The sequence below is a fragment of the Lepidochelys kempii genome, chromosome 10, assembly GCF_965140265.1.
Source record: "Lepidochelys kempii isolate rLepKem1 chromosome 10, rLepKem1.hap2, whole genome shotgun sequence".
NCBI classification, from domain to species: Eukaryota; Metazoa; Chordata; order Testudines; family Cheloniidae; genus Lepidochelys; species Lepidochelys kempii.
In genome coordinates, this window is record NC_133265.1 from 19,847,994 (window position 1) to 19,870,469 (window position 22,476).

Below are 22,476 nucleotides of genomic sequence, written 5' to 3' on the forward strand. Positions count from 1 at the left end.
CAAAGTGCCAAGTACTTTGTAAGAACAGGGTCAAAGTCTGTATTTCATTTCTAGCCAGTCCTCTTTCCTTTTGTAGATAACGGGCATTTTGAACTGGATGGTGCGCTCCTGGACAGAAATAGAAAACAACATTGTTTCCGTGGAGAGAGTGAGAGAGTATTCAAAAACTCCAAAAGAGGTAACTAACCAACCATTGTTCTCACCCTTTGAACTGGAATTTGTCACAAACCAGATCAGCAATTTTTCTATTTGAAGGATCAACACCTCCCCATTTTAATTCCCAGAGACTTGGTTAGGTTACTTTAAAATAACTAGGTGTTCTTTATAACCTCTGCTTAATTTATTTCCTTAAACCAGTGAAGCTGTAGCTGGCATTTTAAAAAAAGTATAATTTGTTAACAGTTATCACATCCGTGGAATACACTGTAAGGTTTTCTCCATGCTTAGAATAGGGGCTAATTGTGGCATCTCAGATCTGATGTTTTAAGTGTTGACAGTTGCTGGCCTTTTAATGACTGAGAATCTCAATCATTAAAAATGAACAGGTACTATCTCTTCATGTTTATCATATCACCACAGATTGAACTGAGAGTGTCAGAGCAGATTTTCACAAAGGGACATTTGTGAGGATCTATTAATCTGAATATAGTTAGAACGGTCTGTATGGTTTCCTGATAATGTAATCTGCAAAAAGAAAAGGAGTACTTGTGGCACTTTAGAGACTAACCAATTTATTTGAAGCTTATGCTCAAATAAATTGGTTAGTCTCTAAGGTGCCACAAGTACTCCTTTTCTTTTTGCGAATACAGACTAACACGGCTGTTACTCTGAAACCTGTAATTAATCTGATGTATATACAAATGCTGATACCCAAACTTCAGTTAATAAAGTAATCTGGATTTTTGCATAAAGAAACTAATTTTAATTTCAACAATTCCTGTATGAAGAATAAATGCTGCCTCTAAAGAAGCTTGTAAAGAGAGATCCAGAAAGAATGTTGACACGCATGCTTTGAGAAGTTTTCCATTTTGATTATAGCCATATTACTTGAAGTCTTAAAACAGCTTACGAAGGTGCTGTTTGTTTCTCTTTTACACAGGCTCCCTGGACTCTGGGCAGTAATTCTGCAAGTCAGGCTTGGCCAACTGCAGCAGCAATTGAATTTAGAAACTATAGTGTGCAGTACAGGCCAAATTTAGAGTTCGCACTGAAAAACATCAATCTAAAAATAAATGGGCAAGAGAAGGTAAGCAAGGCCATTTATTTCTTTGGGGCTGCAAGTGTGAATAGTGCTTTACAATAGGCAGCTGCTACAAAACTGAAAACAACCCCTGTCTCAAAGAGTTTAGGGCTTGAACACACAGGATGTTTGGCCTTCATAGTCTCCTAGCGCACTGAGGAACCCCTTCTTAATATATGGCTTAGTTTTCAGTTTTGATGCTGTGTGTTAGGAATTCTGGTGAGTCAGATCCTGTTATTTTATACGAAGTTGGCAGAGCAGCTCTAAAGGAATTTGATGTTTATTTTAATCTAGTATAACATCAAAGCTCCTTTATATTTGGCAGCTATTCGTTTTTTTCTCCATCTAAGGCTTTTAATGATTTCCCTCTCCAATAAAAAACAATTGGAAAGTTCCCTATGGGTTGTTACCCAACTGTAAGAATGTTAGGTGAATATTTTGACAATGTGAGGCCAAAGGTTCTTGGAGAAACAGTCAGATCCCTTCAACTCACATGTGTCCTGGTCCTAATGACTGTGTTGAATTTATGCTGGAATCCACATGGCTGATCATGTGTACCCCCAAACTGTAACCAAAAGTGATGCCAATTCATGCCAGTCCTCAACAGCTATTCCATGAGGCTGCATTGAAAAGGAATTAAATCCCCTGGCCTGGAACAGGAAAGACTGGCAGATATTGCACCCAGGATCTACATAGGATAGGCTGTTAGACACAGATCCACTTGTCTTCTCCACCATTAAGCAAAGGAATAGTGCCTTTACTTTGTAATCTGATGAAAGATATTGGATGGCTCTCAAAGAGGCCCAAGGAGAGCAGCAGATGAAGGGAGAATAGCTTGTAGTTGAAAAATGCAAAGGAAAGTTATAAGTCCATGTGTCAGCACCACCACTGTATCCAGGGCATGGAACTGAAGGAATAAGTGCTTAATGAGGTGTTTTTCTCTGACTGATATGGTCAAAGGCTGGACAAATTTAACCAGCAGTTTGTTACCTGGCAATTCCATGGTCCTAAAATTTAACTATGGCTATGAGCCAAATGGTGTAAAACATACATCCTAAACCTTGGCCATTATCTTTGAAAACTCATGGTGATCAGGGGAGGTCCCATATGACTGGAAAAAGGCTAATGTAGTGCCCATCTTTAAAAAAAGGGAAGGAGGATCATCCTGGGAACTGCAGGCCAGTCAGCCGCACCACAGTCCCTGGAAAAATCATGGAGCAGGTCCTCAAGGAATCAATTCTGAAGCACTTAGAGGAGAGGAAAGTGATCAGGAACAGTCAGCATGGATTCACCAAGGGCAAGTCATGCCTGACTAATCTAATTGCCTTCTATGTTGAGATAACTGGCTCTGTGGATGAGGGGAAAGCAGTGGACGTGTTGTTCCTTGACTTTAGCAAAGCTTTTGACATGGTCTCCCACAGTATTCTTGCCAGCAAGTTAAAGAAGTATGGGCTGGATGAATGGACTATAAGGTGGATAGAAAGCTGGCTAGATTGTCGGGCTCAACGGGTAGTGATCAATGGCTCCATGTTGAGTTGGCAGCCAGTATCAAATGGAGTGCCCCAAGGGTCGGTCCTCGGACCGGTTTTGTTCAATATCTTCATTAATGATCTGGAGGATAATGTGGATTGCACCCTCAACAAGTTTGCAGATGACACTAAACTGGGAGGAGAGGTAGTTATGCTGGAGGGTAGGGATAGGATACAGAGGGACAAATTAGACAAATTAGAGGATTGGGCCAAAAGAAATCTGATGAAGTTCAAAAAGGACAAGCGCAGAGTCCTGCACTTAGGACGAAAGAATCCCATGCACCACTACAGACTAGGGACCGAATGGCTAGGCAGCAGTTCTGCAGAAAAGGACCTAGGGGTTACAGTGGACAAGAAGCTGGATGAGAGTCAACAGTGTGCTGTTGTTGCCAAGAAGGCCAATGGCATTTTGGGATGTATAAGTAGGGGCATTGCCAGCAGATCGAGGGACGTGATGGTTCCCCTCTATTTGACATTGGTGAGGCCTCATCTGGGAGTACTGTGTCCAGTTTTGGGCTCCACACTACAAAAAGGATGTGGAAAAAAATTGGAAAACGTCCAGCGGAGGGCAACAAAAATGATTATGGGACTGGAACACATGACTTATGAGGAGAGGCTGAGGGAACTGGGATTGTTTAGTCTGCGGAAGAGAAGAATGAGGGGGGATTTGATAGCTGCTTTCAACTACCTAAAGGTGGTTCCAAAGAGGATGGATCTAGACTGTTCTCAGTGGTAGCAGATGACAGAACAAGGAGTAATGGTCTCAAGTTGCAGTGGGGGAGGTTTAGGTTGGATATTAGGAAAAACTTTTTCACTAGGAGGGTGGTGAAACACTGGAATGCGTTACCTAGGGAGGTGGTGGAATCTCCTTCCTTAGGAATTTTTAAGGTCAGGCTTGACAAAGCCCTGGCTAGGATGATTTAGTTGGGGATTGGTCCTGCTTTGAGCAGGGGGGGTTGGACTAGATGACCTCCTGAGGTCCCTTCTAACCCTGATATTCTCTGATTCTAACCTTCATTGTATTTTTTTAGATTGGCATAGCTGGAAGAACAGGAGCTGGGAAATCAACTCTTGCCATGGGTCTTTTGAGATTAATAGAAGCTGCAGAAGGCAAGATCTTAATTGATGGAGTGAATATTGCCCAAATAGGCCTCCAGGATCTTAGAGCCAAAATAACTATTATCCCCCAGGTATGAAGTTAATTTCTAAAGGCATTTATCAATTCTGTAGGGTATTTCCATTTATGTCCATGACACGCAGGAAGGCTTAAACAGGTCACAGAGAGGTAAATTCATTGCTTTTAAAAGGTAAAAGTAACCACTGTAACCACACTGAGATCTTCCACATAACACTGGCTGTAGCATTTTGCCCTGGGATTCCTGCAGTGGAAGGAAGTTAAGGAGCTATGTTGTTTTGTAACAATCATTTCAAGAATCTTTTATGCTGTCTCTCTACTCAGGATCCAGTTTTGTTTGCTGGTTCTCTACGAATGAACCTCGATCCTTTTAACCAGCACTCGGATGAAGCCATTTGGACAGTTTTGGAACTGATTCAGCTCAAGAACTTCGTTTTGGAGCTGCCTGATCAATTGAACCATGAGTGCTCTGAGCGAGGGGAAAACCTGAGGTACCATAAATGCAAAAAGAGAAAGGCAGTGCACATTGTGTCGGAGGGTGCACAATTTGTAAAAGGTCCTAAATTAAGTTAAACCACTTAAACAGAAAAATCTAATTTAGTAAAAGCAATAGTCAGCACAGAGCCATCTTGCTATAGCAGTATAATCCTTAGCACTGTGGAACTGCTTAGATTGTAAACTCTCTTGGGGGTGGAGGGCAGTCTGTTCCGTGTTTGTACAACACCTAGCACCGTGGGCTCCTGGCCCAGGACGGGGGCTCCTGGATGCTACTGCAATACAAATAATCCCCTCGTTTCTTTGGCTCGCTTCATGCTGCTCTCTGCAGTGCTACCAGCACCACGTGTTGCACATGGGGCCCCTCGGTCTTCGCCCCAGAACCAGACCAGGTGCACTCCGGACATTCCCAGCGCCTGCCTCACTGGAGAAAGGCAGCCAGCAGCTGCTATGCTGTTTTCAGACTCATCATTGCTTTGCACAGGGGGTTGCACTAGATGACCTCCTGAAGTCTCTTCCAACCCTAATCTTCTATGATTAAACCCGAGGAAAAGCAACAGCCTGTTAGTTCACCACCTGCCCTTCTTGCTTTCAGTGTTGGTCAGAAGCAGCTCATTTGTCTGGCCAGGGCACTCCTGCGGAAAGCCCAAATCCTGGTGCTAGATGAGGCCACTGCAGCGGTGGATCTGGAAATTGATCTTCAGATTCAATCGACCATAAGGACTCAGTTCAAAGAGTGGACTGTGTTAACAATAGCTCACCGTATAAACACCATTCTAGATTACGACAGGTAACCTTTCACTGGCATAGTTGTTCACGTTCATTTTCACAAGGCTAGAGAAAGACAGAGGCAGGCTTTATAAACTGGACAGAACCTGTAGCATTTTAGAGAGTGACATCTCCTTGGAGCCACTTAGGTCTCATTTCTGTCTATTTTTTGTTTACCTCATCCAAGGCTCTGCTTAGGATAGGCCTTCTTGCCATTAACCACGGGTTAATCAGAGGGAAAGTGAGATCCGTGTCCATTTTGTGCTCTACATAGCCCTTTTTTGCCCACTCACAGATAAATCATAACTGCTGAATGTCTCCTCACTGGAGCTCCTCTCCCCTGCTCGGTTACAACTCGGTGGTTTGGAGTTAAACCAAAGAATTAAAGTCCAGATTTACTCCATTCCTAGTCTCTCCAAGGGAGTATCCCATCATGAGTAGCTCTCTTCAGAAGCCCACTATCCTACAAATGGTTCCAAGAAATAACCCTGGGGGGTATAGGGGTGGAACTGAGGCATGCTCGAATAATGGTAGCTTAGATATTGTTTGAGTTCAGTGTGACTGTTGTGTATCCTAGTGCTTACATTGCTTTTTTAATATTCACAGGATTTGTGTCTTGGAAAACGGTCAGGTTGCTGAATTTGATTCTCCAGAGAAATTAATAGCTCAGAAGGGACTGTTCTACAGACTGGTTGAAGAATCAGGCCTTGTCTGATTGTCACCCAAGGAAGACACTATACTACCAGCATCATCTGAGATAACACATCTGTTCTTAATTCAGCTACATCGGTTTGGCTAGAAAATGCCTGATATGTAACCAAATCTTATTTGAAACTGAGCCCCAAACTACACTGGATATGTGAAGGGAAACTGCCTTGGTGTATTTGGAAAATAATACATCTATGCCGGTGTATATCACAGGCTATAGCTGAGATGGTGGCTATGGAGAAAGAGTCCTGTTTTCACATTCAGTCATTGGAGCATATTAAATTATGGTTGCAACTGAATGTTAGTTACCAAGTTTGTCGTCACTCTCTCGAGGGAGCAATGAATGCTGTATAATGTTTTATGCAGCTCCAAATTAATTGGCTTAGTTTTCAAAATGAAATACCAAAAACTCAGTTATGTCCAATTAATCAGATGAGCCCGTTAGAATTCTAGAGTAGGCATAAAAAATATGGACTCACATCTTACGCATTTATGGCAAAATAACTGAGCTTTCCAATCGGCTCTGTTTAGAATATAAATAATGGTAAAATACACATTGCAACATTTATGGGAGTGCTGTGGATATTTCTAGGAATGCCAAAAAAATCATACTAGACAGGTAATGTTCTAATGGACAATGAATAGCATTTTTATTGGTAACAAATGACGACACAAGTGTTTTCAATCCCATGCAGATTTTAATGAATATGTTAGTCATTTAAAAAATGTCCGTAAGCTGCTCACCTAACACTCTCCCATATGAAATAAAAACGAATCTTTCTCAACTGTGTAATTTTTTAATCTGTGCAGGTTTGTAGCCCAGTGACTCACAGAGGCGACCAGGCTTTTGAAAGCAGAACAGATATTCTAACTGGTTTGGCGAATGCAGCAGGACCAAATACTACTAGGTCTCAAGAGTCTAGGAAAAGAACAGTTGAAAAAGAAGGGACTTTGGAGAAGGGGTTGATCATGGTGATGAAACACCATTTTTAAAATAAATACAAGTGCCTGATTTTATGACCCTACTGATAATGTGAACAAACGCCCCCTCCCCCGCCACTACCTAGGCATAAATAAGGAACTTAAATCTGTTGCATACAAAAGTTAAACCAAGTGTATAAAGCAGTTTATGTACTACTGAAATTTTATTATGGCTTGAAGGTTGGGTGAAAAAGCAGGAAGGAAAGTTTAAGAGGACAGGGTTGTTGGGTGATGTTCATGTCCTTTTCCTAAGAAAGATGTCTCAGGCAAATACCGGAGAGAGACCTAGAGATTGAGTTATTCTTTTTTCAGTTTTGTTTTCCAGCTTCAGAACAGATTTCTGTGCTGTGCACTAACTAGAACAGCTTCAGTGACGCAGGAATTACCAAATGGAACATTTAAAAGAAATAAAAAGGTTAAGTAAAGTGTATTCCTGTGCTGAACCCCAGAACAGCCTAATTAACAGGAGCACACAAATCTGGATTCCATGCATTGCTTATTTTTGCTTAACATTTAACAAACAATGACATTTTAGACTAATTATCTTCCTTACAAGTTAATAAAACTCTTTCAGATCCTTGCAGCGTTACTATCACTATACTTTGTGAGCACAACCTCAATTTACCATTTCAGCTTGAACTATTGTACTGAATATTTATTGCTCTGGAGATATGGCTGAATTGTTACATTTCCTCTGATTACAAAGTAGCTTTTCAGGGTCATTTTCTTTAATCCCAGTGAAGAAATTAAGATGATATATTATTCTCACTTCTAGCAAGAATGAAATAGGTATAGTCTCTTCAATCAAAAATACAGCAACAAGGAGTATATTGAAACAGGAAATTCAGGGAAGTATATTCATGAATATGTAGATTCTAGTAAGAAGATAGGATTATACTTTTTGTTACAAGACTAAGGAAATTAATTTTGGTAGCTTTGTCAAACTCTTTATTTGTAAGACTGATATAGTGCATAGTTCCTGACATTGCATTTCAACTGAAATTTAGTCCCTTTTCCCCCCCACTGGCAGAGGAGTGGTGTCAAGAAATAATCTAGCCCAACAATTTGTCAAAACCATAGGTTCAAATTCTTTCATAAAATACATGCCACTCAACAAATGCTAACAATTTCTAAGCAACATTTTCCATTAAACAATAAAATATTTCTACACCTGGGGGGAAAAATTCCACTTTGTGTTTTAGGGTTTTGTAGCAAGCTAGCCATACCCAGTTAAATAGGAGGCAGGTTTGCCTACTTGCTAAAATACTGGATTAGGATTCAGGAAACCTGGTTTATATTCCTGGCTCTGCCGCGGCCTGAGCAAATCTTTCACCTCCCAGTACATCAGTTTCCTCATCTGTAAAATACTGACCTTTGTAAAGCATTTTGAGATCCACTGATATGTAAAAGGCACTAAGAACTTGCTATTATTATTACTACTAAGAAAACAGATGATATTCAAGGAAGATTTAATTTGATTTAGCAGCAGCAGCCCAGGTCCCTTCAGCCTGCACTCAGTTTATTATTCTTTTACCTGTCTCCTGAATCAGACCCCTTTCTCTTCTCTAGTGCTAGTAAAAGTGAGGCAGAGTGGTTTGGAAGAGAGGCAGCGGTCAGTTATTAGGGCCCTACCAAATTCACAGCCATGAAAAACGCATCATGGATGGTGAAATCTGGTCTCCCCCCATAAAATCTGGTCTTTTGTCTGCTTTAACCCTACACAATAACTCCTCACTTCAAGTTGTCCCGGTTAACGTTGTTTCATTATGTTGCTGATCAATTAGGGAACATGCTCGTTTAAAGTTGCGCAATGCTCCCTTATAACATTTGGCAGCCGCCTGCATTGTCCACTGCTTGCAGAAAGAGCAGCCCGGTGGAGCTAGCTGGGGGGGCTTGGAACCAGGGTGGACCAGCAGCCCCTTAAGTTCCTTGTGCAGCAGCTGCCCAGCAGGCTATCAATTGCTGGCAGTTTAGCTGTCCCGCCCCACACTGCCGTGTGCTGCTCCTGCCCTCTGCCTTGGAGCTGTTCCCGGGAGCCTCCTGCTTGCTGCATGTGGGTGTGTGTGGGTTGGGGTGGGGAGGGCCTAATGTCAGGGTGTCTCCCTCCCCCCTACTCCTGCACTCTGCTTACCCCATCTCCATAGAGCAGGGTGGACACAGGACAGGACTCAGGACAGAGGGAGATCGCTGATCTACTTAAAAAGGAAATGTACTTAAGAGTGGGGTCAGCATACTTAAAGGAGCAATGCGCATCTCTCTCTCTCTCTCTCTCTCTCACACATACAGGGTGCGTCTCTGTCTGCCATGCTGTCTCCCCTCCCTCCATTCGTGCTGCATCGTAGAGTGAGGCTACATTAACAACGATGTTTTAACCCTTGAGAGCTCAGCCAATTGCTAGTTCATCATTTAGCAGCAAGGCATTCCCTGGGAAATATCCCACCCTCTGACTCCACCACCTCAACCAAGCTTCACAATCATCATTGCTGTGCACAGTATTACATGGTTTGTTTAAAAGCGTGCGTGTCTGTGTCTGGTGAAAAAAATTTCCCTGGAACTTAACCCCCCCCCATTTACATTAATTCTTATGGAGAAATTGGATTTGCTTAACATCGTTTCGCTTAAAGTCACATTTTTCAGGAACATAACTACAACGTTAAGCAAGGAGTTACTGTACTATACAGATTTCATGGGGGGAACTAGCATTTCTCAAATTGGGGGTCCTGACCCAAAAGGAAGTTGCAGTGGAAGGGGGAGGGTCGCAAGGTTATTTTGCGGGGGAGGGTCACAGTATTGCCACCCTTACTTCTGCACTGCCTTCAGAGCTGGGTGACTGGAGAGCGGTGGCTGTTGTCCGGGGGCCCAGCTCTGAAGATAGGGCCCTGCCAGCAGCAGCACAGAAGGATAGCAGTACCACAACCCCCCCACCCTACAGTAAACTTGTGATCCCCCACAACTCCTTTTTGGGTCAGGACCCCTACAATTACAACACCCATGAAATTTCAGATTTAAATATCCAAAATAGTGACATGTATCATTTTAAAAATCCTGTGACCATGAAATTGACCAAAATGGACTGGGAATTTTGTAGGGTCCTAGTTATTATTGTTAATCTTACCAAGGAAGTCTGACTTCTGCCTGACCATTGGCTGGGCTGAAAATCATTTATATGTAGGTGCATAACTTCCATGATTGCTAGTAGCTGCTCTTTGCCTGTAACTAATGGAGAGATCTCCCCTTAAGTGACAGCACGGAAGTACCTTCTGAGACACGGAGAATCCAACAAAGACCAAGAGAATGTCCCATCTTCTATAGCACTCACCTGTTCAAATGGAAACAGTCAAAGGTGAAAATAAAAGCACAGCATGGAGAACAGGGTTTTTACAGTAACAGGCTTTTACATTAATGTACGTCTTTTACCCTCACAGGATCCCAAAGTACCTTACAAACTATTACCTCAAAGTAAAAATGCCTATTGATTGCCAGGTGGAAACCAGACTGGGCACTAAGTAAGCATACGACCAGATTTGGGGTGAACGAGGGCAGCCCAGCAGAACATCAGCTCAAAACCAAGGCAGGGAAAGTTGGTTTGTTTTTAATGAGGGCACTAGGCTGAAAGCATATTCTTTCAAAAAATCCTACAGTCATGCAAAAGTAGACATCACCCCAGTTTTAAGGTGTCTTTTGAAAGATCCCACATCCGTCCATGTCAACTGCACGGATTTCAGACACCCTTTTGTGCCATCCAGTTGTTTCCTCAGATATTTGTCCCCAAATCTTTTGGCTGCTGAAACAGGTTTTCAAAGATTTGGATACAAAGCGCCAAAGCATGTGCTTACATTCAGTAGAACTACTCACGTGCTCGAAGTAGTTAGGTTTAAAGTTAAGCAGGAGCATAAGTGCTTTGCTGGACTGAGGCTATTGAGATCAGTTAAACAGAGCAGCTTCCCTCCTATTTAACTCTGATGACCGCTGTCCACATCAAAGCCTTTATCCACCACATCCAGTAATAATTCATCTTGCAAGAAAAATTCAGCCAGACACTTCAGGGAGACAAATGACTTGAGGAGGGGAAAAAATTGTGCCAGCAGGTTACATTATAGAAACCAAAAAAATAAAAAGAAAACAGGGACTCGTAGCATTGCGAGCACCCACCGTCCATGTACAAAACTTTTAGTGAACAGCACCGAAGTGCATGAGGGACTCAAACAATAGGGTAACTAAGGTTGTCTCTGTATCTAATATACATGCTATAGACGTGCACTCCAAACACCGCGAGAGCAAGGTGTTCACAAAGAAAGAAATTCAGCGGCAGGAGGTAATAGCTTGGCCTTTGCCCTCTTAGCCCACTGTGCTCTTGGTCTGGTTAATGAAGTGCATAAAGGGGGTCAGGGAGGAACAACTGGCAGAGGCATAGCTAGCTGACACTTCCTTCATACTTCAGGGTAATGAAGGACTCATGGTTATCCACTGGATAGCTATGTAGCCTGTGCACAAAAAGCAGTAGACTGAGGTATGAAGAATGCATTTAGGGTTGCTGCTTTGTTTTTTAAACTTTACCTCAAGTTATTTTCCTGCAGTCCTTGGTCATTATAAAAGCAGCAAGACAGACTTCACCTTCTGCAGAGACTATAAATCCGATCTCCGATGTGCAGAAACTGATGAACTCTTGTGGTGCCTTCTTGGTCCAGGCCTCCGATCAGAGCTGTGGCAATACAGATGCTCCAGCAGGTGAGGACAATAATGTCTTTTTTCAAGATGCTGACTCTATTGGTAGTGGCCTGATTTGCGTGCAGATATGTTCATCCTGCCTCCAGGGGAATTGAATTTTTAGGGGCTGCTAGGTAGGGGGTTTAAAATAGGGGTTGATCTTTCAGCTGGCTGTGGGTTTCTACTGGCTCTAGGTTACTACTCAGAGAGAATGAGGATTAATTCCAATCTCAGTTATAGGACCATTTAAATCCTGTGCTAAATGGCTGCATTAAGCTTAGCAGAGCTGTCCAAGTATTGATCTGCAATTAGAATTCAACCTGTTCAGCTTATTTCTGAAATATGAGTTTTTCTGACAGGAATGACAGGCGAGACCAAAGAATACCATAATCAACCTGACCAATGAAATTCTTCATGGGATTAATTGACATGTTCTATACCTGGGAGATGACTTTTATAAAGAACGATCCAACCATAAGAAAATACGAGTTGCGCTCATAAAGCACTATGCTCAATATAGTCTGGAGAAGATACTGAGTTTTTAATGTAAAATTTTTGGGGTGTTATTTATCTGGGGTATACATGCTACAGGTCCTATCAACAATGGTGGATCCACATACATTCTATATGAATCCACATTTTGAGAGAGAGACACAGACACAGACTCATACCTCAACTTTTTTCATAATACAATTTCACAATATCAATCAGCTTTCATCAATTGTACAGATATGGCCCCAATTCCTCACAGGGTGGGGATTGGCTCCTTGTAACCTGACACTCACCCGCACAAAAAAGAAGTGGGATCAGCGTCTCCAAGCTTGAGAACTTGACTCAGTCTCACAGTAAAACCTTTTTACTTCCTTTTTCTTAAAACAGAATTTCTTTTGTGGCCTACTGACCTGCATGAATTACATCCTCAAATACAGACTGCAAAACAAGAGCACATTGTATAGGGCCATGAAGAGTGAGGTCTTCAGGTACTGAGCACTGAATACTTTACACAGGATCTGCAGAAGTGAAAACAGACCCAACTGAACCCTTTGGCTTTTCTGGGGAATCTCTGCTTCATCAGCTTGCTGCTTCTGCTCCGCAGTAATCCACTTCGCCTGGGCTACTGTTTGGTCAAGGGAACTAAACAAAGAAGAGGATCACTTCAAAGCTGAACTGGAGACTACCTCTTTTCTCATCACTCCATCCTGAGAATAGAGATCTGCAGACACCCACTTGCCAACAGTTCCTGGAATGGGGGCTGGGTGTTCTCACCGCAATGGGGGGGACGAAGGTATTCATGGGTCTCTGGAATTAGCTTTCACCACTGGCCCATCAGAGCCCAAGTTTGTTTATACTTCTGTGTGGAAAGGGAATGTTCTACCCCAGTTCTATATGGAACATCCCCTCAGAGCAGCCAGGACCACTCTGAAGGCATACACAAAATATTTGCATGTATTTTAGGAAGTACAGAAAACAGGTCTTGATGTCATCTATTAACCCCGATTCTAACCTCTTAGGGCAAGGATCAGCCAAAATGACTTCAGTGACTCTTAAAATGGTAGTGGCTGGCATCCTACTAGCACTGAACAACTACATTCCCCCCAACCCAGTTAGGCCAGTGGGTACAAGAGCATGGCCTTTCATTTTTTACATTGTCCCATGTTGACAGGCCACTGAAACATGAAAGTAGTAAAAGCCAATCTAATGGGCAAATGCCATAGGAAGGTGTCCACCCAAAAGCAGGAAACATCTCACTATGAGACACCTTCGAAGGAGAACATGTATAGCACAGTTGGAAGGTGTGCAAGACCAGAGGGAGCCAGCACCATGGGAGCAGCTACAAGAGCTGCGGACTCCCCTGTGCCTTGCACAGACTCCCCTTCTGTCCCAATGCACTTCGTCCCATGGCAGAAGCTTACAATCTAAGGCTATGTCTACACTACCCTGTAGTTTGGACTATGGGGGCATGAATTGCACTGCAAACCCAAGTAACTTCCCCATGTGGATGCTGAGGGCACAGACTAAAAGGTTCACATAAATGTAATTCTGTCTGAAGAGGACACTGAACTAGGAACCTTTTAATTCACTCCCACAGTTACAGCATAGCACTTGGGCGCACACTTCTATTCACACCCCTATAGTACAGACCACAGGGCAGTGTAGACTGCTTTGCTTTCTCTACTCAAAAGTACACAAAAGGATTACATACAAAGGAAAACAGGGCAAGTCATTCCACCTTTAAGTAACTTTGCAATATGGATTAGAATGAGCTTTATACAGAATAGATGAAGTAAAACCCTCACTATGTGTAAGATTTCTATTAGCAATGCATGTTATTCTGATACAGTAACAAGGATTCAGTACAAAAAAAACTAACAGGACTTTGTCAGACTCTTAACCCACGTTGAAAGCCTGAAGTAACTTGAAAAAATTCATTCCATGATTTGGTCACACTAAATACAAACAAAACTAACTTACCCACATTTTTTCTGAATCACTTAAGCCACAAAGCCATCATAATGAAAAGTAATTGCCATCCACTACATGCAAAATGCTTTTGGATTTGTGTGCAGACAAGATCCGGAAGGATTGTTTTTCAGAGTTAGTCTTATTTCAAGCTTTCATCTGCAATTTACTTGTTAGTAGTTAACAAGAACTCTAAAAATAGCCAGAGCAAAGGCCTGCATTAACATGACCCTATCTCACATTATTCCTATATATTTACATATCGCTGTGCATCTCAAAGGTAGATAGTTTTCTTACTACAAGCTTGCATTTAATAGGCCATTGGTACTTAGTTCATAGAACACGTACTGCATTCCTTTCATTTTTTTCTTTTAAATCAACTGCATGTGAAACTACAAATTTCACAGATGCATTGGAGATGGTTTGGTAGGAATCCTAAAGGTGAATGGACAGCTAGCATGGGTAGTTTGTGATATTACAAGAAGTCAGAGTAGATGAACTGCTGGTCCTTTGTGGCTTTAAATTCTATGAAAAGAGTTAGAAATATGTTCCAAGAGCTTGCACTAAACAGATTGTTCCATTCCAACAAGCGATGTTTAGAACACAACCTGAAAGCCTCCCACCTGACACATTACCCTGTCAATCCCTTCTAGCAAATATCTTAAATGTGCCCCAAAGAACTGATGCAAGCTCCTTGGAGCTGCATGCGAAGCCAGTTCCAGAGGATAAGACTCCTGCTCCCACTTTCAAATCAGGAGCACCCCCATTTGATCTCAGCTGTTAAAGCAGTGAACAAACAGTAGTTTGCACCAAGGGTGCAAGCAATATGATGATAGGACTTTATAGGTTATGGTGTGTAATATTGCTTTGAGGTTGTGGAACACAGATAAGAGCAACTAACACGCTATAATGAGAGTGTGTAAGCTAAGGAGGATACTTGAATGCAGCAGAATTCATGAATGGTACATAGAACAAGATGCTTCAAGGGCTGCCCCACACATGTTGTGTCACAATCCCAGCTCTGCAGAAGATGCCACCATGTTCTGCTGCAGTTGTGTGTGTGAGAAGTCAAGGAGTTAAGCAGCAAGATGAAAAGGGGTTTGACAGGGCAGCATGGAGCTGGATATTTTTTATTAATTATTATTATTACTACACTCCACAGGTGCGGTGAATTTGGGAGACGCAAATTCAAAACAAAAGGTTATACTGTAAACGTTACTTCTGCGTGGGTTGTCTCACTCTTGGAGCAGCCAGTGCAGAAACATCTACTGGTCTTTTTATTGAGTTTTTCTTGTAGGTTTGGATCCCAACTTCTAAGATATTAACTTTTGTTTTATTCAGTTTTTGGTTTGTCTTATCACTGCACAGTACTGACAGACACTCCTGGTTCATGTGGCAACTCATCCTCTAGATCCTGCACTTCTCTTGATATGGTGACTCGTCTGCCTCAAAACATGGTTCCCTCTGCTCCGCAGAGAAAGGGGGGTTATTCGGAGCTCCCAGCCCCATCAAAATGCACACCAATTGGAAAAATCCCCCCTAGAAATGGAGAACCTTCCCCCCTCCAAAGAAGTTAACATTAATGGCTTTACAACAAGGTTGGGCCTTTTTAGTAGCGCATATAGGATTGTCTCTTCCTCCATGGAGAAAACAGGTCTTGGCATAGGTTCCAAGCAACAAACAGAAGTGGCTGTAGTGAAATTTATATGCTGCCAAGAGAGAACAGAGTTGAGATGTGATGAGACTTTTACAAGGCAACAGCCCCACAGGAGGAAACCAAACACGGTATGCGTTACACAGGAACAAAAGTTAGCAGTGGGTGTTCGGAATCAAGGGAACAGAACAAACAGTACAAACAGTACTGTTCTAATTCACCCCCTTATGCCAGGACTGTGCCCGCTTACCAACCACCATCAAAAGAAAGAGGCGGTGAAGTGGGAAAATGTATCTTTCACCCAGGCCATGCTTGCATGAGCAACACAAAAAAACATTCAGCAAACCCAAAAAAGGGAATCGAGAAAGTTAGACATGTCATGGGATGTAGTTATTTTTAAGCAGTGCTGCATGATTCAACATTTATGACACTCCTTTCTAGTCATAATTAACATCAGATGTGTGCGAGACACACCAATAGGTAACTAAGTCTTAAAGTGTGTGACATCATTAGGTACTGTTGAGATGTAGGCTCTACTCAGGTTTGGCCCGGCCATTCCTCCTCATGACAGATGGGCAAGCCGGGCCAAATTTGAGCGAGTTTTGTAGTGACCTGGCATATGGGGTGGCAACACCACTCATGTCTGGCCCAGCGTGTTCAGAGCGTAATTCACCAACAGACCACGTAGGAGAACAGCTCCCGGGCTGTAGAGCAGGGAGGTCTGGTAAAAATCCAGGAAAGGCCTTGGAAACTACCCCTGGTGATCAATGACCACATCCCTTAGTCTAAAAGTCAGCCCTTGGTAACCAGAAGAACCACCTTTATTTGAAAATGTTATTTTAATGGAACAGCTATGCAGTGAAAGCGCCACCTGAAAAGAGCAGCAATCATCAATTGGACATCTTGGGCACTGCAAAGCACCCACATTGGGGAGCCAATCTTTTTTACGTGCCACCTCTGAGAAGCGCTCTCTGCTTATTTCACATTGTAGTACTGCCATGGTAACAGAGTTACCATGTAATCGGAGTACTATGATCTGCTCATCCAAAGCACACACTTCCCCACATTCCTCTCAAAACAGGCCTCAGAACAAGGCTGATTATTCTCATCTATTAATTCTTTAACTGGTGATGATATTTTAGAGGCTTAGTTTTCAAGGCATGATCATCAATCTCCGAGGCACCCACAGTTCTCCAGGCCTTAAGCCCTTTGTCAATAATGACGCAAACACTTTTGTCATTAAAAAATTACAAAAGGAGTATAAAAATCGGGACAATCATTTTCAACCAAAGAAAATTTACTCCAAGTTCTTTGCAAATATTCCTATTTCCATTATAGTCGTTACAAAAAATACCAAAGAAATTTTCAGCATACTCAATTTTAAAGAATCATAAATTACAAAAAAATAAATAGCTTTTATTCTAAGGGGAGACACTTGTCTAGTTTTAAGGTCGGCAACATAACTTCCAAAGTCCACATTTCCAGAGTGGTAGATATTTGGATCCATCTGAACTCAAACTACAGTAATTCAGCAATCTTTCTATAAAATAAGACTGTATGGAACTTTTCTTTTTCCTACTAAGTAAAAAACAAAAAAAACAGAACACACTTAAGTTGGAGCTAGACTCTATTGTGAATTAAGCTCTGTCAAGCTACTCTGGAACCCACGCATTTTGATTAGTAAAAATATGTATATTTTTTGGAACAGTAAGAGCATTTTGCACAACAGTTATTAGCAGCAGCAGTCTCTAGAGAAGGTTTCTCCGTTTCCATAGGGCTAACAGTCCTGGATGTGGCATGGCTTCTGTATTAAATGAGACAGTGAAATGCAATGACCAGTAATACTACAACCAAATTATAATATAACTGACTCTGAAGCCTTCACTCAGGTAAATCCTTACTCATAAGAGTAACCCTGCCCCCACTGGTACTTTTCACATAAGAAAGAATCATTGAGTGAACAGAGAGTACAGAATTGGGTACTTAATATTGAAATACATTCATTTTTGCATTCAAGCAAGAGTTTGATGTTATAGTGACTTCTGACGATGATTGTGCTTTTTCACATCAATGAGATGGACATATTTCTGCAAACTTGCTGCTATAAAGTATGAACACATATGAAAACTTTAACGTGATGCATAAAAGCACTGACCACATACAATAAGTGCCAAGACAAGACCGGATACATGACAGTATTTCATAAGGAATAAAAACGTTGAGCCATATTGCTATTCCATAAAATGTCCTGAGTGCATCCCACACCAGATGGTTCTCAACTGAACAAATAGGTAGTATTTTACAACGATTTTTCAAACAAAATGGACCTTCAGAACATAAGCAACTCAAAAGAATGTCTTCTGAAAGCAAGAAAAATCCTAACATACATTTTTGGACTGCAGTTTAATCTTTTGCCTCAAATCTATCAAACAGGTCTAAGTTGGGTCTTTAGCACAGTACATTCAGAACTTCTACTCCTTGCAAAATAAATCCTTAAGAAAAAAGACTTGCATTTTTGTTACTTTTATCTTCTTCATGCTAAACTTAGATTTTTCCGGGTCTGAGGTGAAAGCGTTTGGTTTGAGTAGCAGAACAAAGGAAGTCAGAATTCTCAAAATCCTCTCAATGTGTATAGTCAGTCAATTTCCACCCCTTTCCCCCCACACATACAAGCTAAGTTCTTGTATTATACCAAACCCGAATCTTTGGCCATACTATAGAAAATGCCTTTCTTCTGAAGTAGATTGGCTGGGGAATCACACTCCACAATTTCACCTTTATCAAGGACTATAACTCTAAAACAAGAAAAGAGAAAATGGTCAAAATACTGACTTATTTGGAATTTTAGCCATCTTAGCATAGCATCTCAGCCTGCGTTATTTTCCCATGGTTATTTGCAAGAGCTTTCACAAAAGGTGAAATTTGTCCCCAACCTCACTAATCCTACCGCAGATACACCGATTTACTCTGTGCTTAGACTGCCTAAGCGAAGCAACAGTGTTACTGTAACATTAAGGCTGTGAAAGCAAGCTCTAAGAAGTCAGGAAACCCAGCGTTCAGAATCGAAATGCTACCCCCAACTTGCTGAGAGCTGGGAGAAAAATACTGCTAGTACCCCCAAGAGGGAGCATCGACCAAATGTGGGGGGGCTTCCGCTGCATGAATGGCTGGAATGCCTGAATTAGTACTGAGTGAGTGTTAATAGAGGTGGTGAACAACTGCAAGTTTGGTGGGGATATAATGCCCACTTCTCCTGCTTTGTCCCATCCATAGTGTGGCTTCCCAGTCCAATTACAGGGGTCACAGAAAAAGTGGAAGAGTAGAACACCTGAGTCAGGGGCTTATCAAGTTTTGATTCCTACCCCCCACTCAGAGAAAGAGGTAACATTATAAATCTACGTTTCAATTGTAAGAACAAGTGCTGCCCTCAGCCACATCTGTGCAAGCATCCTGTGGACAATGGGGTTGCACAACCATAACCCAGGACAGAACTTCACCCTCAGCATGCTTACACTAGCAATACAGACACACACAAACTCACAAATTTCAGCTGATAACAGATCTAACAAACGTAAGGAAAAAATATTTTTAAAAGTTGATTGGTGTCCATTTTTGGTTAACATCAATTCCTATTCATGTAAGATACGGACACTAAAGACCATTCTCCCTTTGCAAAAGTTGCATCACTTTACCTTTCATAGTCCATAATAGTGTTTAGACGATGTGCTATAGTTAAAACAGTGCAGTCTTCGAATTGAGTCCTTATTGTTGACTGTATAAGGTCATCAGTTTCAAGATCAACAGCAGCAGTGGCTTCATCTAAAACCAAGATTTTGGACTTCCGAAGTAGAGCCCGAGCGAGGCACACCAGCTGACGCTGTCCGACACTTTGTAAAAAAAACAAAAAAGTTAACTGTAAGAAGAAACTTGTATTTTGTTTCACATCCTAACTTTGTTACCTGCACAATCTTCTGTGAATTTTAGGTGCCGAGAGTCTAGCAAGCTTTAGATATGGAATTAACTTCAAGTTCTGTTATTTCTTCTCTATAAACAGAGGGTGTCTTACTACAGCTTCCTAATTCTTCAATTTTTGAAGAACTTTTGTTTTTAAAAAGGTACATGGAAACCATTTGTAATGTGTAAGTACACCAGACTATAGTATTTAAACAGTGCAGACTGTGGCAAAGTTCTCCATAGTTTTGAATTTGAACTGGTTTGGTGGCCAATTTACAATCAGTAGATTAAATGTATTTAAGATTAGTACTGCAGTTATATTACAGCTGCAGTATGAAACCTGCATTCGTTAGGTACAATTTTCTCTCCAAATTATAAGCACTACAGCAGCCTGAAGTTAACCAAAAATTTCCCAAAATTGCCCAAGCCAATTTAATATATTTATATATTTAATATTAATATTAATATATTTAACTTACTATTTCTTAAGTATGTACTTTCACTTACGTGGCTTAAAGCTTAAAATATTTTTTTTAAAAAACACCTAATTGTCTCTTTGGCAATTTCACATTAAAATTTCTCTGTTTCCCCAACACAAGATAATCCAGTCTTATGCAGTGAATAAAAACTACAATATTTATATTTTTAGGTCTGTTTTGATGTCTGAGATGTATTTTAAGGTCCATGGGTCAGTGATCTCATGTTTGTACTGCACCAATCACGTCACAAGTAGTAAAATTGAACCTGCAGTCTGAAATAAAGTGGGAAGAACATACAAGCATACGTTTCTCATATGCTGTCAAAAGTTTTAGCTTTAACAGAAAATTTTCACTGAAAAGTTTTATTGTACCTTAGATTCTCTCCACCTTCAGAACACTCATGATTAAGTTTATCAGGAAGAGACGAAACAAAATTTTTCAAGTGAGCCAATTCCAAAGATGTCCAAATTTCTTCGTCAGAGTATTTGTCAAAAGGGTCAAGATTCATACGCAGAGAGCCAGAAAATAATACTGGATCCTAGTCAGAAAATAACATGCACTCAACACTTCTACATACAAAGAAATATGGCAAATGTTCAAGAGATTTCATTTAAAATGGCAAAGGAAATGGTGTATTTGGTAAGCAACCCAAGGAATATAATTAATTATAACAAAAGATCTTTTGAGTTCAATTGTTTTTAAATAAAGTGACTCGTTTCTTTTTTGGAAAATGAATCTGCAGAAAGATCCTCAGACTAGTTGCAATACCAAAGAATACATAGAAACAGCTTCAATTTAAATGCCAAAACATTTTTTTCAAATAAAATGGCATGTGAAAAACAAACTTCAAAATACACTCCCACAAGATTCAAAGTCCAAACTGGCTGCATCAGTAAATGCATGGTGTCTACAATCTACTTATTCCATTTCCTCTTATGGCAATTAGTGATAGCAAAGCTGAAATCTAATATGGAATGATCAAAAAAGGGCAAAAGCAATATAATCCCCGACCTCAAACCTCAACCAGATCCTAGACAGATGAATTGCAGAAAACCTTTTGCAATTATTTAAATCCAGTTCCTTCTTGCATTACTATAAATAGGCAGAAAAGCGTGTACACTAAAAGCAAGTAATTTATTAACATAATAGTTTTAAAAACTGAATTCAAAGACATTTGACCACCAAGCCTAGGATGAGGAACTGACTCAGTCACGTGGCAATTTGATAAGCAGACATCAAGCCCAAAACAATAACATGAGCCTGAACCCTCAAAACTAGAGTGCCCTGTGGCATAGCTCCATATGATTAACGTTGTTTCTTACTGTTCCTAAACAGAAGTGAACCGCGGAGACCAGACTTGATCTGCCAAGTTATTGTCAAAACAGAGTGAAATTTATTGTGTCCTAGTGTAATTCTAGTGAGAAGTCTCCACCTTGTAATATGCAGTCTATATATGTCCTTTATTGGTCCAGAAGAGCTAGAGGGTTCTAAACCTACTAAGGCCCACATCATGCCAGCTGCACTACCTGGTCAGACCTCCACACTCATGCTGAGCAATTCGCAGCATCAGGTCCTATGTGACTATTGAAAATCTATTACAAGGCGTTAACTAAATGAGTTCATAATTTCAGAACGCCCTGGATCCTGCCTCCATGCCAGCAAACCAATTCAGATCCAAGTTTGATTTGTTACATAAAGAAAAGGAAACATGCCTAAGCCAGCACAAAAGTCTGATCCAAAGTCAACTGAAGTCAATGGAAGGAGTCCCATCAACTCCACTGGGTGCTGAATCAGACACTAATAAGGTATTAATAAAATACGCATCCAGTTGATTAAAGCCTCAATAGCCTTAAGAAATCAATTATGGTATTGGCAGGAACTTTGCACCTACCTGGGGAATAATGGTGATCTTGAACCGCAGGTCATGGAGCCCTATTTTTGCCACATTAACTCCATCAATAATAATCTCTCCCTCTGCTGATTCATTGATTCGAAATAAACCCAGAGTAAGGGAGGATTTTCCAGCACCTGTTCTTCCAACTATTCCCACCTATTAGAAGGCACACAGAAAGAAGTTATCATTTAATAATTCTGCGGGAAAGGATAAAGTCAAAGTGCCACCGAGAATCTCCTGAAGTGGACACAATTTCAGATGTAATCCATACATTTACCCAGTACAAAGCAACTATGTTAAGAAAATGGAGAACTAAGTTGGCACATTGATGGTGCATATATACATAAAATGAAAATATGATGGTGCATATATACATAAAATGAAAATATCCTTCAAACAGCACATTGAAATTTCAGTGCACCTAGAAAAGCTTTGGGACTTTTCTGGACAGGAAAATGGAATTGTGGTGAAA

The 22,476-nt window shown here is 41.1% G+C and overlaps 2 protein-coding genes across 5 annotated transcripts in view; one reads left to right on the forward strand and one right to left on the reverse strand.

Annotated features, from left to right (window-relative positions):
* The window catches only part of ABCC6 (ATP binding cassette subfamily C member 6), a 46,976-nt gene extending 40,305 nt beyond the window's left edge, over window positions 1–6,671 (forward strand). Inside the window, 6 exon segments of the mRNA XM_073362331.1 lie at window positions 77–178; window positions 1,100–1,246; window positions 3,801–3,959; window positions 4,229–4,395; window positions 4,995–5,189; window positions 5,774–6,671. Coding sequence (XP_073218432.1) covers window positions 77–178; window positions 1,100–1,246; window positions 3,801–3,959; window positions 4,229–4,395; window positions 4,995–5,189; window positions 5,774–5,882 — 879 coding nt within the window. The 3' untranslated portion in view covers window positions 5,883–6,671.
* A 3,136-nt stretch (window positions 6,672–9,807) lies between these two features.
* LOC140918296 (multidrug resistance-associated protein 1) overlaps window positions 9,808–22,476 on the reverse strand; it is a 113,191-nt gene continuing 100,522 nt past the window's right edge. For all 4 annotated transcript variants that reach the window (XM_073362333.1, XM_073362332.1, XM_073362334.1 and 1 more), the window contains 4 exons: window positions 22,002–22,160; window positions 20,482–20,648; window positions 19,370–19,564; window positions 9,808–18,472 (listed from right to left, as the gene is read on the reverse strand). In XM_073362333.1, the coding sequence (XP_073218434.1) occupies window positions 18,364–18,472; window positions 19,370–19,564; window positions 20,482–20,648; window positions 22,002–22,160 (630 nt within the window). In that variant the 3' untranslated portion in view covers window positions 9,808–18,363. The remainder of the gene's footprint in view (window positions 18,473–19,369; window positions 19,565–20,481; window positions 20,649–22,001; window positions 22,161–22,476) is intronic.